Here is a 17,930-nt window from a genome sequence, read left to right as displayed (position 1 = left end):
ATTAGCCATTAAATCTACGCTAATTAATTGGAGAAAAAAAATGTTATCTTGATATACATGTTATCTTTACTTATTTATTTTTATTTTACTAATATGAGATTATGTTTGCATTATAATATTACGTTATAAACTTAAATGTTGGTCTTATAATATCATTTGGTATTTGATGTTTTAAATTTTGTAGTAAATATCCAAATAGAAGAGTGATACAACAAGAAATGTTGAAAAATCTGAAGTCTTAATCCAAATGAAAGCAAAACCATCAACCATGTGATCCACAACTCAAAGACGTCTTCCAAACATCACCATCAAACCATATTCAATTGGGTGTCGACACGAAGGGCCCCACCAACTACCAAAACTCCACGTGTCGAAATCTGAAGGAAACTCATTTCATCTCAATTCTTATGACGTCTAAAAGGCAAAAAATAAAAAAAGAAATCTTTAGGAATTATCAGTCTGAACCAATCAGAATTCAAGATTTAACGCCAACTCCATGATCCTGACACCTCATCACTGCCTTACTTATGGGCTTCTGTGGGCTCCAATTTCCACCTAACCGGCCCAATCCACATTTTGTCGTTTTCCCATCTTTTTTTTTTTTTTTTTATAGTGGACTTTTTTTTTGTTACCCAAATTTTATTCATAATTACGAGAAAGGTGATGTGATGATATGATTGATAACGGGATAAAGTAGGGTCACCCACGACTTTCTTGTCTCCGTTTTTGTACCATATTTTAATTCTGTGATTAAATTCTTAGTAAATAAATGTAGTAATATGAAAACAATATTTTTAGTTATATATTTGTATAGATTGAAATTGAGTAATACTTTTTTATTAATATATATTTTATAATCAAAACAACTCGGACGTCAAACGGGATCAAGTTTGAGAATTAAATTTTGTCTTTCCCCCCGTTTTGAGAAGGAAAAAAAAAAGTAAATCTAACTTTTGGTTGTCTAGACTTTTAGATTTGATTATTTAAAAATTTTAAGTGTCTATTTTAATATTTAAATCTTTAAAAGTTTTGGTATTTTATTTCTGCAATTTATTAAAGAATAATGACTCCAGAGATTGTTACGACTAAAATAGAATTTTTTAAAGTTTGTATTTATAATTCTTAAATCGAGAAATTTGCGATCCACTAAAATAAAAAATATATAGGTGTTTAGTCATCCTCATCTTTATACTGATTTTTAATAAAATTCGACTATTTTTCTCTCTAAAATCGTAATATTAAAATAAAATCGAGAAATCTATATTATTAACGCAAAGACCGAGTCTTTCCTTAAATGTGAAACTCCAAGCTCGAGCGCTGCCAGCCATACACGTGTCCTGTATGCCAAGTTTCAAGATTGCGTGGCATTTGCTACATTTACGCAGGTTGACAAATGGGCGCTCATCACTTTATCACAATCCATCATTTATGCCTTCGCAACAGAAAAAAGAAACAAGATCCATCATTTATGATTTATCCCTAATTAAATTATTTTTATTACACGTGGCACCATTTTAGTGGTCTCCTCGAGTAGAGTGTGCAAAACCCAAATATTTAAGTAGACTATTATCTAAATAATATTTATAATTATACGTGGCACCTTCCTTAAGACATTGCTCGAGAAGACCCATCACTGTTCAGTACAGCTCAGTAGTACACGTGGCACCATTGACGACGGTTCTCGACTGTGGAGTAAATCCCACAACGTCGGGGCCTTGTTTAAATGCCAATTATTTATCCCATATCATAATAATCTATGATCTTCAATTTTAATTTATTATTATATGGACATCCTACCTATAAAAACACCGGGCAAGGCTTTAATGAAATAAATAAATGAAAGCTTAATGCGATTAGATTGATCGGTATTTATACTCGACTGTGACCCATTACTTTATATTTCTTTCGTGTAAGAAAAAAAATTATGAATATACCTTTTTATGAGGGGAAAAGAACTAAGAAGGGTCTATTTTTCTGTTAAAAATTATATGTATATAGAAATAACAAGTAATATAATAAATGATAATTTCGTAATAATTTTTGAACTAAACTTATAGGGTATTGAGATCGTGATGGTGAAGTGGAGTAGTGGTCTGAAAGGAGAAATAAGGAGTGCAAATAGTCAAAGAAAGGGTGTGGCCATAATTGAAATGGAAGATCATCAAATGGTCACATCTAAGTAGTTAAGAATCACAAATTTTGTTGACTTAAATGCAACCACATTCATATTCCAACTTTAATGTGTTTACGATCTTATATTTATCAATTTAAATCTAATTTTAATAGATTAGCTATTTTGATTGAGAATTAGTCAATAAGATTTCACCTTTTAACATTTTTTTTCTAATTTATGCTTACAGGAGTTTCACCCTTCTTCCTTCCATAATTCCATTTGTGAGATTATGTATGTGCAAAATACACACTTCTATCACTAGATATTGATATGAGATAAAAGAGATAATACTATTTAAACATTATTTTGACGATAATCACTAATAAATAAATCATAATTTGTAATGAAACACTAACGATTATCCGTGTCGTATTAAGATTTATTTCTAGATACACTATCCAATGTTATTCGGTCCAAAAGTCTCGACATTAACATTATTTTTATACACACATCTTTTTCAGTAGTTGTAAAGCAAACCCATGTGAAACCTTTGGGTCGTCTCGTGAAGAAAAAGTTAAAAAGCGTATGATAGATCTAGATTTGAAATGAAAGAACCAAAAAAATTGACGTAGAGAAGTTTTACCAAGAGAATGAAGAAGAAAGAATTGTTTGTTTGTACAAATGAATGGGATGAGAATTTATTAGAGAAAGGCCAATAGAGTAGAAACAGTCTATTTTGTACACATCTCACTCTAGAAATTAATGATATATAAATAGAGAGTTTGTGTGTTAGAGTGACATATACGTATAAATATATTCTTCATATATACATGCACGGGAAGATGACGCGTGGCTTTAGTTTTGGAAATGTCTTCATCAACTTCTCCGGCCAATAAATAATAATCAAATCCTAATGCCCTATTTTCCCGAGAGGAAAAGTTTGTGTTTAATTTGTATTTATTTGGTTCAAATAGTTGAACACCCAAATCCCACGTACTCTATACAATTTTTTTTCAACACACACGTTTGGTTTACTAGAATTTTCACCCGATATCCGACATCTTTAAATGACTTATTTGATCAGTTAAGAATGTTATAAAGATATTTGACAATTAAGAAAAGCTAAAGATATACAACACAATTGTTATTAAAAAAAATAATTTCAAAACCTATCGATGAGTTTATATAAATTTAGATGTTTATCTTATAGACATATTTAAGAACACTACAAAAGTAAAACTTTCTCATACACTGATGTTGAAATTCATATCATGTGTAAGTAGAGCTCATGATGTGAAGAATACTTTTTTTTAGCAAAATATATGCGATTACTTTTTTTTTATATATTATTCTAATGCAGTATTCAAACACATACATTAATTCTTGTGAGTTTGATATATATGGGATTAAATGATAGGTGTGTGATAAGGTGGGATACTTTGTCAACTTGAACATAACTCAACTGATTAAGATATCTATCTACCGTACAAAAATCATGAGTTTGAATCCTATCTCCATAAATCATTGCCACTGTACTATCTCTTAAGAACACTTGATTATCTACGATAGAATGCAAAAAAAGGAGGAGGAACAACGATGTAAAGAATTATATTATCTTTTTGAAAAGAAAAAACCAAAATCAGCAAACGAAAATTAACGTTAATGGCCATTATAACAAGGGTAGAGGGAAGCTAACTTTATTTTGAGAAAAAAAAATGATAGTAATCAACGTAATAATTAACGTATAATTCTTAACTTTTATCCTAAAAGACAAACAATTAGGTTTGTGTTTTGATTTATTTGTTTAAGATATTGCTGTTGACATTCCCCTCAAATGTCATGTCGTGAGTTTAGTCTTTTTTAAGTAGATTAGTTAGCAAAGTCCCAAGCGTAAATTATTATTTGGGAAAATTACAAATTATACCATTATGGTTTGCGTATTTTATAAATTGTATTTTTAAAATTAATTGTATTATCGAATTATAAGCACTAACGTGCAACGTCCTTGGATAAAATTCGGATGAGATGACATATTTTCTAATAGTTAATTGACATATTATAAATTTTGAGGGACTCAACTATTCCTTTTAAATCTAATTATTCACACTCTAACTTCATTTGTATTTAAAAATAAACAAAAGAATCCAAAATCTAAAAGATTAATTAAAATTATTTAAAATTCAAAGACTGTAGATATATACCATGCTTAAAATATAGGGACATAAGTTATCATTTAACTTAATATCAGCATCAACTTTATAATTTAATGAGCTATGAAAAAATTTATCCTATGATTTAATATTCACTCCAAATAATGTATGAAAATTTCAACAAAGTAGTTAGACTACAAATCATGGAAGAAATCTGAATTTGACGATTCCATTAAAGACTCGAATGATCTACTAAGAATCACTTCTTTTTTTTTTCATGAAAATGAAAAAAAAAAAAACAAAGAATAGTTTGGAGTTATGAATGTTGATTTGAGTACTGTATGGGAGGAGTGGTCCAAGGGAGGCCGGCCCCCACGTCTCCTTCACTTCACACATATTCTTTCTGATCAAATATGATCAACGGTGGAGGTCTCACCACGTAACTGATCAAGTCCAAATCACAATTACTCTCACGTCCCCACGTGTCATAAAATTCAAAAGATGTTTGAACCCAACAAGCTTTGTTTTCGTACTTCCATGCCCATACATCATTCTCAGTGATAATTTCCATTATCAAATTTAAGTTTCATTTTCTCCGTTATTATTTTCTATATTTTAAAATTTGGAATTTGAAACTTTAAAATACAAAATAAAAAAAACAAAAACTTTGATTATACTATTTTATTTTATGTTATAACATCATTTTATCTTGGTTAAACTTTTTTCACTAAATTATGAACTTCTCTTCTCTCGAGAAAAATGTGAATTATAAACTTTAAAAAATATAAAGTTTAATATATGATAAATTATATAACACTGTAAACCGTTATTTCTACAAAATTTATAACATATATATTAATAAATAAATCAATATTATTTTTTTATTGAAATATATATTATGTTGGTAACCATCATTAGTTTACAAATATATTACTAAACATGTTGAATAAATTTTTAAAATTGTGATTTAATCTACCAATTAAACACAAATCTCAAAACACTAAAAAGATAGAATACAACCATATTTTTCATTTTTCATTTTTTAGGAGTGCTTTCAAAATTATGCAAAAATTTTGAAAACAACGTAAGCAAATTTTATATATCATTCATATTTCTAGGTTTTTGACAAAAACATATAGATAAAAGTATTAGTTCATCATGTTTGACTTATAAAAGGGTTACCAAATATATATATATATATATATTTTTTTTTAATAAAAACGAAACAACAAGAAAGATGAAAGAAGAAAATGTTATCCAACACAATTGTGATTTTCTTCGCACATATATCAACAACTATCTAATTTAGCTTGCAATAAAAATGATCATTTAGTTACATTAAAAAACAAATTTGCTGTTTCTTTTTTTATATTAAAAAACACATTTTGCTTTTCCGACTAATAATTTGATGAATAAACTTTAATTAGTACATAACATTTTAATTTCGTTAATTTAAAATTTGTAATAATTTGTATTCAAGTCTCTATTGCGCTTTAAATGCCACACGAGTTTGACTTTGTAACCACTTGAATTACACTCCCTAACTCATCATCTGTTTTTAGCACACATGCCTTATGGTTTTGTATAGGTGGGATTGAAGTGGCTGATTTCAATAGGGTTAGGGTTGTACAATTATATATATTTGAAACAAATTATGTGGTAGATGAGCTAGCATTTAATAGTTAGATGTTCATGTTCCACACACAAGAACAAACCCATTTTGAAGTTAAAACACAACAAAAGAACTCATGATAGACGAAATTGGTTAAAGGGGTTAATCCATACAAAATATTCCTTGTGAAATTCGTTGCCAATTGTTGCATGGGGAAGTTGAAAGGCCTAAACTTGAAAACAAACAGAGTCTCACACAGCGCCACCTTCTCGAATTACGAGGTTTAAAGGAGGAAAAAAAAACCCTTGTGGCGAAGGAAAGACAGTTCCCAACATTGTAAAGTCCGAAAAGAAAAACAAACTCACTAAATAAAGGTAGTCAATTGTGAGTTGAATTTTTTGGTTTGTTGTGTGCCTGGCCACATTGAATGCAATTCGGCCTTATGAGTGCGAGGGTTGACTTTTTGGTATCAAACAGTAAATGCTGATTGCTGTACCGTTTGACTCTTTTTAGTTTTTAGTGAACAACAAAACCAAAACCATCTCTCCATCTAATTCGGTCAGCGAGGTCGTCTTCCCCTCCACAGCTCAATATATATAAATCTCTACTTCTACACAACCCTGAATAATAACAAATTTTTTGCCTTTTCATCTTCTCCATATTTCCTTTTTACATCACCCCACCAAAAATATACATGATCCTTTACAGATCATAGAGAAACAAGAACAAAAGGCTCAACTAAAGTGGGAGATCGATGATGGGAAGGCCACCATGCTGTGACAAAGTGGGGGTGAAGAAAGGGCCATGGACTCCGGAGGAAGATATCATCTTGGTTTCCTACATTCAAGAACATGGGCCTGGGAATTGGAGATCTGTCCCAACCAACACTGGTAATTAATTTCAATTTCCTTCTTCTTTCTAAAGTTTGGATTTTTTTTTTTGTTTGAGTAGGTTTCAGCATTAAATTTGTGTAATTAATTTGTTACCTACCCTTTTCTGAACCGCCTTGGGTTTTCAGTTTCACCTTTTTCACATCTGATTTTGTAAATTTTCAGGCTTGCTTAGATGCAGCAAGAGCTGCAGACTCCGATGGACTAATTACCTCCGGCCGGGGATCAAGCGTGGCAACTTCACAGATCACGAGGAGAAGATGATAATCCACCTCCAAGCTCTTTTGGGCAATAGGTAACCAAACAAAACTCTCTCATCTCTTTTAATTTTCAAATTTTTGGATTCAGCGTGATTTAACATACACCGAATTGAATGGTGTGTGGCGCAGATGGGCGGCCATAGCCTCGTACCTTCCACAACGGACGGACAACGACATAAAGAATTACTGGAACACCCACTTGAAGAAGAAGCTGAAGAAGCTGCAATCCGAAGGAGGACAAGATCGGTGCACAGCATCGTCACTCACAAAGTCAAAGGGGCAGTGGGAAAGAAGGCTGCAGACAGACATTCACACAGCAAAGCGAGCCTTGTGTGAAGCCCTGTCCCTGGACAAGACAACCTCGTACTACGACATCATGGGTGAATCAAAAACCCCCACCAACAGCAATCTCCAAACCCCAATAACCACTGCTACTTACGCATCTAGTGCTGAAAATATCGCCCGGTTGCTGGAGAATTGGATGAAAAAATCACCAAAATCATCACAAACCACGACCACACAACTCTCTGTGACAGCCAGCGAGGGTTCACACAGTGCCACAAACACAACCTCACCAGAGCCCAATTTGGATTATCACTCCAGCTTCATCAGTTTCAACAATACTAACTACTCCTCTTCAACGCCCAACCAAGTCCCTCTTACTTTGCTGGAGAAGTGGCTGTTCGACGATGCTGCTTTGGCTCATGTTCCAGATCACGACCTAATTAGTGTCTCATTAGAGCCCGAAACTGAAGGGGGTTTGTTTTAATTAGGGGGCTTTTTGTTGTTTTGTGTGCTTAAATTAGCAATGTCGTCAATAGAGCTTCCTTGTGTGGACTTCAACACACGAGGAAACGAACGAACCAAACACTTTTCACACTATTCCTGCGGTTTGAAACAGATCAAAAGTGTAAATTATAAGTAAAAACTTTGTATGTATGTATATATATATATAAATATATATATGTCACATATACATAAATATTATGTGCTTTATATATCTATATATATATGTGGTAATAAAAATCATATATTATTTCTCCCCGACCTTGATCCAATCCTCGATCATATATGTAGCTAAATTAGGAAATAAAAATTAGGGTTAAACTTAGATGCTTAAACTGATTTAATTTGGAGCTAGTTTGGAAACTTGAATACATCTATGGGGATGTCTGTTTTCTTACTTTCTTTGTTAAATGCGATAGGTATCAAAAGCTTAATTAAAGAACTATGTTTTGAAATTGAGATGATGCAACTAACTTTGACTTTATATGATATGTATGGGAATATCGTTTAAACTTCTCTCGATTAAGTTTCCGATGGTAATAAAGATGGGAATATCGTTTAAACTTCTCTCGATTAAGTTTCCGATGGTAATAAAGGTCTAAAAGGTTGTAGGTTCGTGCTTCACATCTTTTTTTATGTATTTATCGTATATTTTCATCATGTAGATAGATTATTTCGCATTAGGTAAGATAATAAATAGAAAATCAATACTGTATAATTATTAAGACAATAATTTTGCAGAGGTCATAAAATGAATTGATCAAACTATATAAAGTCTCAACTTTTGAAATGGAACCATTATTAGTATCATATTAATGATCGTATTCAGCTTCTTCCGCACCCATTTGAAATGATAACGTCTTATTAATTAAACCAATTAAATTATTAGTGGACTTAAATGACCGAATTAATACATCTTACTCGTCAAATTCCCATATATTATGGATAAACGCGTCATGATGCTGGCCAGTTGAGAAGAACTTTGTACGTGACGAGGAGCAAGAATCATGTTTTTTCATATTAATTAGAAATTTGGCCTTATGTACTCTTTTTACCCTATTTGACTCCCTTGTTTAAGAAGCCTAGATTTGAGAAATTTAAATCTATAGAGCTCATGGATTCAAAAGCTCTGAATTTATCAACACTTCAGTTGGTAGGATTGTGATTAGTAGAAAAATAAGTTTGAGCTCATGTCATCGATCGATAAGATTATGATCTTGTCATTACGAATTAGTCAAATTCATATGATAGATAAACATGTAAGAACAAACACATAGTAATTAATTTGTAGTGTTTTGTTTTTTTACAAGGGAATGTTATCGATGCTCATCAATGTCTCTTTTTCCAACCTCTGAAATCATTACATTTACATATATTCCCTAAAACCGCTCCATATATGTGTTTGTTTAATTCTGTGGATGAGGAATTGCCTTGGAAATCTGGAAACTGAAACAGGCCCTCTTAAATGCAATGCTCTCGCTCTCATATTATACCAATGCCCAAGAGTTTGCCAATTGCCATTTTTCAACCGAATTAAACTTTGGCTGAAGAAAGGCAGCGCAATTGGATTGGATTTTACCATAAACTCTTTCACACATTGAAACTTTATGGTATAAAGGAAGATTGGCTTTAATTACGCCAACTTGGTCTATCTCCTAAAGTTTTGTGTATTTATTTATCACGATTGTCGATGAGGGCAGATTTTGAAAACGTCATAAGAATTTCATATCATAATTAAAAACCCCAACTTTGTAGTTTGCAGAATGTCAACCACTGCGGCCACCCTTTTTTATATTGCATTTTGTTATTTTCTCTGTGGACCATATGAACACACAACACAACCCATGTCTTTAAGTTTGAGCCTTTTTTTTTCTTTTTCTTTTGTGATCATGTGGTTCAGATTTTGAAAACAGATGGAGAGAGAAACGACAAATTAGAATAAGAAACGGTGGCAATTTTGGGACCATGTCGATCTTTACAGTTTACACCACACCATTTCACTGGGTCCTTGTGTGCAAAAGGTTTCCTTTTTATTCCACTTTGGCATGAAACCTCCTCAGATATTAGGGTTTCTCTTTCTTTTCCATACTTGAGCCAAGATGGGGTGGCCATGGAAATTAAAAAAAAAAAAAAAGGAAAAAGTCAAAACAGAATAATACATATGAAAATGATTCTAAATTCAATTAAAAAAAATTATATGTGAGATTTTATAGGGATGAGTATTTTGTTGACTAATTTTACTGGACAATCGCCTCACTTTTACAGTATTTAAGTGTTAAGGTAACTGGTAGGATATTAAATTCTTGGAAAATTTATAGCTATGACCTTGCTACACACACATTCGTCAAATCCATTTTTTGTAGCTATGATGTTTAAACCATTTCTCTAAATTTGAGTGCTTACGCCCTCTCTTTTGTAAGTATGTTTGTCGCATTCCTAATAAAACGGTATGATTTTCTTTTCAAAAAATTTAAAAAAAAATTCTAGGTGGTGGTTAATATAGATAATTATTCTATCTTATATATTCATGATCACCTCATTCTTTAATCAACGTGGTACTTTGTTTACAACTCTTTTTACAAACTTGAGTTTGGACCAATTCCTTTTAAGCTTTTTATTATTTATATGGGCTCCTATGGATGACTAGATCAACTATAATTTCAAATGGTGATATAACTCAAATTTACCAACTTTAGTAATCCTCATCTAAATGTTATGTATCAACATTGCTGATTCTAACACATGCCCTTGGTACGGCTCACACGGTTGGCGATACGTTATAGGAAAATCTCTAGTGGGAGTAAGTATACAACTTATACACCAATATTATTAAAAATGACGTGGGATGACATTTTTATAAAGAAAAATTGTGGTGGTCTACTCCCATACTTGAAAATTTTCCGCAAATCGTCCATCTATCTTCATGCTAATCGTGTAAATGCATTGTGTACTTTGGACCTGTACTCACACAGATTTACTCGCTAGTTCCTACAAGGTAGAGACGATATGAAATCGAATCATAAATTTTTCTTCATTTTGCCGCATTTCGCTCGAAATAGAGCAACATCATGCCAGCATAGTGGAGCAATCTCAGAGAGCATGAAGAGACGAGGGTAAACAGCACTGGCATGGTGTGGCCACGCTCGCTTAAATGGACATTTAATGGATTGGTTGGGCTTATTACCAAATTGAGCACGTACTATTTGGGCTACTTTAAGATTTCAGTAATCACAAGCAGTTGTACTATATTAGAAATGAAAAAAAAAAAATAAAGAAGAAGAAGAAAGTAACCTAGGATCCGTTCGGTAAGGTTTCTGTTTCATATTCCTTATTTCCTACAAGAATTTTTGAGATTACAAAATCGTCGCAAAACATAATAATTTCATTGGAAAGCAGTATTTCCAACAATTTTTTTCGTTGCAAGGATCATGTCGCGAAAGGTGTGGCGATGAAATTTCTGTTTCTCATTCAACATATTTGGTAATCTATAAAATTTGAGAAAGTTTAAAAAAAAGGGTTAAATTTTGAAAATTACAGAAATAGTTTTGTTTTTCTTTGTTTCTATTTCTTGGTTTTAGAATAAGTAATATATATTAAGTTTTATTAGTTCATAAATAGATATTCAACAAGTTGCTAAATAGTAATTCCTTTTTATATTCCTTATTTTTTATAAAATAATTTTTTATATGAATAAAATTTATAGTTGCTAAACATTAATTCTTTTTTATCTTTTATCTTTTCTTTTTATAAAATATTTTATATTTTTTAAATTAAAAATATTTTGAAAAATTATTCTTTATTTAAATATAATAATTTAAACTTATATATTAATAAAATTTATATACATGCACTTGAAAGCCCAATCTAGCCTCAAGGTCCATGGTTCCAATGCCATATCTAATTTTCTAATTTCCTTTTTAATAAAATATTCTTTATTTTTTAAATTTTTAAATTTCCTTCTTTATTTAAAGCTAATATTTTAGACTTTTACATCAAAGAAATTTATATTATAAATTATATTTTTTCTTTGATGAATTATATTCTTCGAGTATATGTTATTTTTATATATCATACCTACTAAATCTTTTGTAAACTATCAATAAAAATAAGTCGTTATAGCAAATATCCTCATCAAAGAGTCGTGAGTTCAAATTCTCACCTCCACAAATTGTTGAAGTAGAAAAACAAAAAATATAAACAAGAAACAATAAAGAATTATTAAACATATATTTTAGTTTCTATTTAAAAAGAAAAAAAGAAACTTTATATTTTTAATTTTAAAAAAATTAGAAACAGGAAGTGAAAAATGAAAAAGAAAAAGAGAACAAAAACGTTGCCAAAGACACCGTTGATGAGTTGAGGTAGATATCCCAACTGATTTTGTCTCTAAAGTAAACCCCACACAAAAACCTTTTGTTTGTGGGAGTTGGAAGAGGAAGTGGGCTTTTTTTTTTTTTCTTTTCTTTGTCTTTGTCGTCTGTCCTGTTCTAATCTTTTATTTTTAGGGATATATGAGGATGAGGGCGAGGAATATAGGATTCAGGGGCATAGAGAATAGAGATAACTTGAGGGTGTATTTGGAAGTGACAGTAGAACGAATGATTTTGAAAAAATAAATTTAAGTATAATTGATTTTTCAAAACCATAATCTAAATGATAGTTAAGAATTAAATTTAAGTGATTTTAAGTTTTCCTAAAATCAATTTTTTATTTTGACAAACATCATCAATGAAAGGGGAGTGATTTTGACAATAGCAAAATTGATTATGGTCATCTCAAAATCACTTTCAAACATACTCTTAATATAGAAAAAACCATTTAAATTCGAAGAGTACGTGTGGGCCATTCCATTCCAATGCTGAATGCTGGATGAGTATTGATTAGTGGGTGGTTGCTTTGTCCTCTCAATTGTGGAAGGGAAAGAAGGATATTTCCACAGCCCAAAAAATGTCTCCAATTTCAGCCTTTGAGGGTCCTATCCTATCCTATAGGCTACAATATGAGCCCATGCCCATCGTAACAATCTTATTGTCTATTAACAATCTCTTTCCCACTATTCCCATTTCTTGAAACACACCCAATATTTTTTCTTGATCCATGTCGTATGGTTTGACTAGTTGGATCCTATAATTGGAGGGTGTCGACAACCACCCAACACTATAACTAACGTTGCAGGACTCATCTTCAAATGACTTGAGAGGGGTGAAATCCTGACTAATTCGCTCCGCACAACTCGAATTGGAGAGAGGAATATCTCCATTCGGCTACACCGCCACCACCTATAAGTGGTTCAAACACACGCCATATATCATTTTGTATAGTTTTTAATGTAGCATTAGTAAAGCAATAGTGATCCCTCCCTTGTTATAATCCATATTAAGAAAGAAAAAGAAAATAATGGAGAGTGTGGGTATAAAAGAAGGTTGCTACGTTACCACAAACTCCGGGCCATGTTCTCTGTGAAAGCATTCAATTATCAAGTGCAGTGCAATGGAAGCAAAAAGTGGCCTCTAAAGCAAACCCATGGCTGAAGCTGCACAGATTCCAGATATGGATTAACTACTAATTGGTGAATGTTTCAAAATTGATCTCTTAAACCAACCAGGACAAGACAACAATTCAATCTTCATTTGTTGGCATCTTTAATAATGAAAGCCTTCAAGTTGAAACTGAATTACGTGCAGTGTGCAATTTGCATCTAAGAAAGAAACATGAAGTTGGAAATTGAAATTGAACGTAGCTAGTTATGGAGGAAAAAAGCTCAATTATATTTTTGGTAAAAAAGGAATGTCTTGGAGCTAGATTGGAGTTTTCTTTCTCACTTTTCATCCCTTCTCCCATCCATAAATAGTAACTACTATTGTTCCAAATACTATTTAGGAATAAAACACTCGAAAAGATAAAGAAATCGTGGCTTGTGACCATTTTTTCCCCTCCCTTCAAAAGCTGGTGGTGTTCTAAAAAGGAAGAAAATGAAGATTGGCGCAAACAAGCAATCCCTCCTTCTAAATCATTATTTTAAAATACACATGGGGATGAAAATGAAGGTAAAGCTTTATCAAGTTTAGGGACTTAGAGGTGGACTTTTCCAATGTTTAGAAAACGTCGGGAATGACTTCTCCCGATGGAGATATGCTGATGACTTCTCCGACGAATGTTTTTCGTCTGGAGAAATTATTCCCTAACATTTTTTAGCATCGAAAAAAAAGATCTTCTCTTTTTAAGTATGTTGACAACGTCTACCGAACTTATTCATTCCAATTCAATGGGGAAAATATATAGCCATTAAGAAAACTCTTCTTTTTTTTAATAATAACTTTTTTAAACTTTACATTTGTCTCATAACGAGTCTCTCCATATTTTAATTTACATACATACACACATTTTTGGTCATGCATAAGGTAAGAGAAACACAATGTTGGTATGAAACTAAAATGGAAAAGACCCAGGAAGAATAATATATAAATAGAGTTATTGTTGCTAAAGTGAGTATAGCTTAACGGTTATTGACATATACTTGTAACCATAAGATTGCGAGTTTGAATCCCCTCCTTAACATGTTGTACTCAAAAAAAATAGAGTTATTGTTTTGTTTTTGTTTTAAGAAAATGGGTTTAGCCAATGAGTTTTGATCTTCTTCTTTTATGCATATTAGGGAAAGAAACAATAAAAGACAAGTTTTCACTTGGAAAAAAACTAAAAATAAATGTTGTAAATTATAAAGGAAAGAAAATTATAGTTAATTAATATGGAAAAAGGGCAATGGAGGGTTAGTATGATTAAGTATAATTTTCCGTTGACAAATTGTTGATTGACAACCATGTGTTATTGTCCCACCTTCATTTTCACTTTAATAAGCACATGTTGCCGCCCTTGTCTCTCTGATTAAAATTTATAATTAAAACAGAAGCCTTAATTTTGGAATTTTGATACCAAAAATATTCAAGTTTTTTAAGTATTCACTAGTCAGTAACTACTCATCCTCCTACCGACTATTATTCAAAAATTTGACCCAAAAAATTAAAATATCTCTATTTTATTTTACATTTCTCTCTTACTTTTAAAAAATTATAATGGGTGTTGACCTAAGCATTTAAATATATCCCTATATGGGTATATTGTGGCGGTGAGGATAAGATTTGTTAGCATTTTCTTATAATAATGAGACTAGTAATTATTTCCGTTAAACAACACTGTAACCAAATGCAAGGCTCAAACTTGAGAATTTAAGATAGGTGATACCCTCAAAATTCGCCACTGTGTTCCCTAAGCTGCTCATTCTACTCATGGTTCATTTGAAGAAGCCCACTTCTTTCACAATCAAACCCTACTTTCAATTAGAAAAAGAAAAAAGCAAAAGAGGAAAAATGTAGTCACTAATCTAACAAAATCCATAATGCCCTTCTTTCCTTTTTGTGTCATATTTTCTTTTTGGTTGGCTGCTTTGAATTAAAATATCTAGGCTGGTGCACCCACCATGAACATGAACAGTGTCAATGATTCTCTCTTAATCATGCATCCATTCTCTACAACTTTTCATTTTCTTCCTATTTTAAGGTTTACAGACAAACCAAACCCTCTCTCTCTCTAATGGAGAAGTACACAGGAACCCAATTAATTAAACCCACAATTTTTTATTTTTTTTTATCTATTTTGGGATTGGGAATAATTGAGTTATAACGAATTTACTAATTTCTAAGAATGAATGTGTTTGATTTGATATAAAAAATTCAGGGCCAGAGGTATAGAAGAATGTGGTGGTGTGGTCTCCCTTAGCAATTTTGGCCTTACAATCTTTGCTAATACCAATCATTTTAGCTGCTGGTGGTACTGTTCTAAAAGGGCCACAAAAAAGAATCTCTTCTCTTGATTAATTTAGAACAAATATAATCCAATATCCAGCTAAGTTTTGTTCTAATTTCAAACCACAAAAAGCACTTCTCTTTTTCTTCGAAAAATAAAATATATTTAAATGAAAAAAGGCAGAGACAAGTGATGGATGTACTACACACACGCGGAATTGCAATTATTTTGTTGAAATGTCTTCCACAAAATTAAAAAGACCGTTGGAATATCATTTCCAAACACAAATTATAAAATACTTCTTTATTATATATATATATATATATATATATATATGTATGTATGTAGGGCTCTTTGTCCCATGTGTTTAATTTTTATAATATCCAATTTAGTTGTGAGACCCCAAAGACACGTAGCAGCATGGACGACGAGTAGTTTATAATAAGATTTCCATAGAAAAATTGTTTTTTTTTTTGTTGATCATATCTTTTTATTGCTTTTTTTTTTCTTTTTGGGTTGAAGGCAAGATAATGGAAGTTGCACTGTGTTTTGTTTTGGTGATATTCTGTGTGGCTACTGGTCGACAAGATGAAGTTGAGTGTCAATCTTTGCCTTATTCCAACTCAACTAATTATACCCAAAATACAACCCCTAACCTCCCCCACCCCTTTCCTTCCAAACTATTTTTTATTACGTTTCTCCCTTTCACTATTTTTCCAATTTCTTCCATAATTCGTCGGTTCAAATCTCCACTCTTGTGTTAATGTGACGCTCAAGAGGGATATATAGATGAATCGATACTACTACATCCGAATGAGAAGAATTCTAAGATCATAAAAACATGATTAAAATAGGCTTAAAAGAATTGACAGTTACTATAGAAGGGATATATAGATGAACTGATAGTTCTATATCTTTCTCTTAATCATAATAACTCTAAAGTTAAGCGTGCATCAATTTAAAAATCCCCGGTTGCTATTGATATAGAGAGAAATCAGCTGTAACATATTCCACGTTATTGTGATCTTTTTAGAAATATTCTCCTATGGTATGCCACTATGTAAAGCCCTATAAATAAAAGCTCTCTAGCTTAGCTAGGGTTTAGGGTTATTGCTGATAGGCGCCAGAAGAGAAAGAGATAATAAAGGCATTCTCACAATCAATCCTTTTTCTTTTTTCTGATTCCTCCCCCCTCACTTTTTTTTGGGGGGGGGATTTTGATGAGAGTGAGGAGATCAAACATAAACCCAAAATTCCCACACCCATTTCAGCTCTTCATCTGAAGAAAGTTAGGGTTTTTTTCCTTTCTTCTTCTAATTAAGGGGTGATTATATATGATGAAGAAAAGACAAGTTGTAGTAAAAAGATCAGAGGGATCATCGAATAGAAACAGCAGCAGTACTTCATCTTCAGTGGTGAGAAGTGTGGTGAGATATGGGGAGTGCCAGAAGAATCATGCGGCCAATATTGGAGGATATGCTGTGGATGGTTGCAGAGAATTCTTGGCCACTGGAGAAGAAGGCTCTAATGGAGCTCTTACTTGTGCTGCTTGTGGCTGCCACAGGAATTTCCATAGAAGAGAAGTTGAATCTGAAGTGGTTTGTGAGTATTCTCCCCCTAATGCCTAAATTATCGTCAAAGTTTAACAAATACACCCAATTATCAATATTCAATACCCCTTTTTTATATTTATTGATATTACAAACGATTGTGGTTTGAACGAGAGATTTGTAATTAAATTGTGTATTTATTGATTTGCTGCTTTTTCTTCTTCTTCTTCGATTCCTTTTTTTTTTTTTTTTTGGTTTCCCTTCCTGTAAAGTCTCTTCTTTTGAATAGAAATTACTATTTGGTGATTGGAAAAGCAAAAGACAAAAGAAAAAGAAAAACACTGCAGTTGGCCGTGCTGTATTGTCCAGAAGAACTAATTTCTTCAGACTATTTGTTTGTATTTTTTAGTTCAAACAAGATCAAGGAAATTTGAACCTCCCCTTTTTAATGCTTCACTTATTACATTGAAAACTCTTCAGTGATATTGGTTTTGTAATCTCTCACACCAATTACCAAATATGGGAAATTGGCTCTCTTTGTTTGTGCAATGCATCAAATTTAGTAGCTTAAGGAGATCACTGAATTTTGTTGATAATTTTGATCTTAAACTTTGATTTTAGCATCATCAACTCATGGTGAAGCAATGGTTCTTTTCCCGTTAATATGAAATATGAAGATGTCCATCCATCCATCATTCTAAAGCTTAGAGAAAACTTAACAATTTCAGCTTAGTTTGGATATGACTTGAAACAAAGCAACCTCGTT

At 31.9% G+C, this 17,930-nt stretch overlaps 2 protein-coding genes across 2 annotated transcripts; both read left to right on the top strand.

The window, feature by feature from the left end:
- Positions 1 to 6,470: 6,470 nt before the first annotated feature.
- Positions 6,471 to 8,072, top strand: LOC111008619 (myb-related protein 306). The gene is made up of 3 exons (XM_022281366.2): positions 6,471 to 6,765; positions 6,931 to 7,060; positions 7,155 to 8,072. Exons 1-3 carry the CDS (start codon positions 6,630 to 6,632, stop codon positions 7,792 to 7,794), a joined length of 906 nt encoding a protein of 301 aa, XP_022137058.1. The 5' UTR covers positions 6,471 to 6,629; the 3' UTR covers positions 7,795 to 8,072.
- An 8,577-nt stretch (positions 8,073 to 16,649) lies between these two features.
- Positions 16,650 to 17,368, top strand: MIF1 (mini zinc finger 1). The gene has a single exon (XM_022281809.2). The coding sequence runs from the start codon at positions 16,949 to 16,951 to the stop codon at positions 17,240 to 17,242; it is 294 nt and encodes a 97-aa protein (XP_022137501.2). The 5' UTR covers positions 16,650 to 16,948; the 3' UTR covers positions 17,243 to 17,368.
- Positions 17,369 to 17,930: the final 562 nt, after the last annotated feature.

Source organism: Momordica charantia, assembly GCF_013281855.1.
Source record: "Momordica charantia cultivar OHB3-1 chromosome 3 unlocalized genomic scaffold, Mcharantia_2.0 BLBB01000003.1, whole genome shotgun sequence".
In the NCBI taxonomy this organism is placed as follows: domain Eukaryota; kingdom Viridiplantae; phylum Streptophyta; class Magnoliopsida; order Cucurbitales; family Cucurbitaceae; genus Momordica; species Momordica charantia.
The sequence above is the reverse complement of the archived record's forward strand: the minus strand, read 5'-3'. Positions and strand labels throughout refer to the sequence as shown.

What these genes read in the sequence shown, in the direction of transcription:
- LOC111008619 (XM_022281366.2), top strand. Translation starts at nt 6,630, where the DNA reads ATGATGGGAAGGCCACCATGCTGTGACAAAGTGGGGGTGAAGAAAGGG. An exon ending in ATCTGTCCCAACCAACACTG is followed by an intron (nt 6,766 to 6,930) that starts GTAATTAATTTC and finishes GTAAATTTTCAG; the next exon opens with GCTTGCTTAGATGCAGCAAG. An exon ending in CAAGCTCTTTTGGGCAATAG is followed by an intron (nt 7,061 to 7,154) that starts GTAACCAAACAA and finishes TGTGTGGCGCAG; the next exon opens with ATGGGCGGCCATAGCCTCGT.
- MIF1 (XM_022281809.2), top strand. Translation starts at nt 16,949, where the DNA reads ATGATGAAGAAAAGACAAGTTGTAGTAAAAAGATCAGAGGGATCATCG.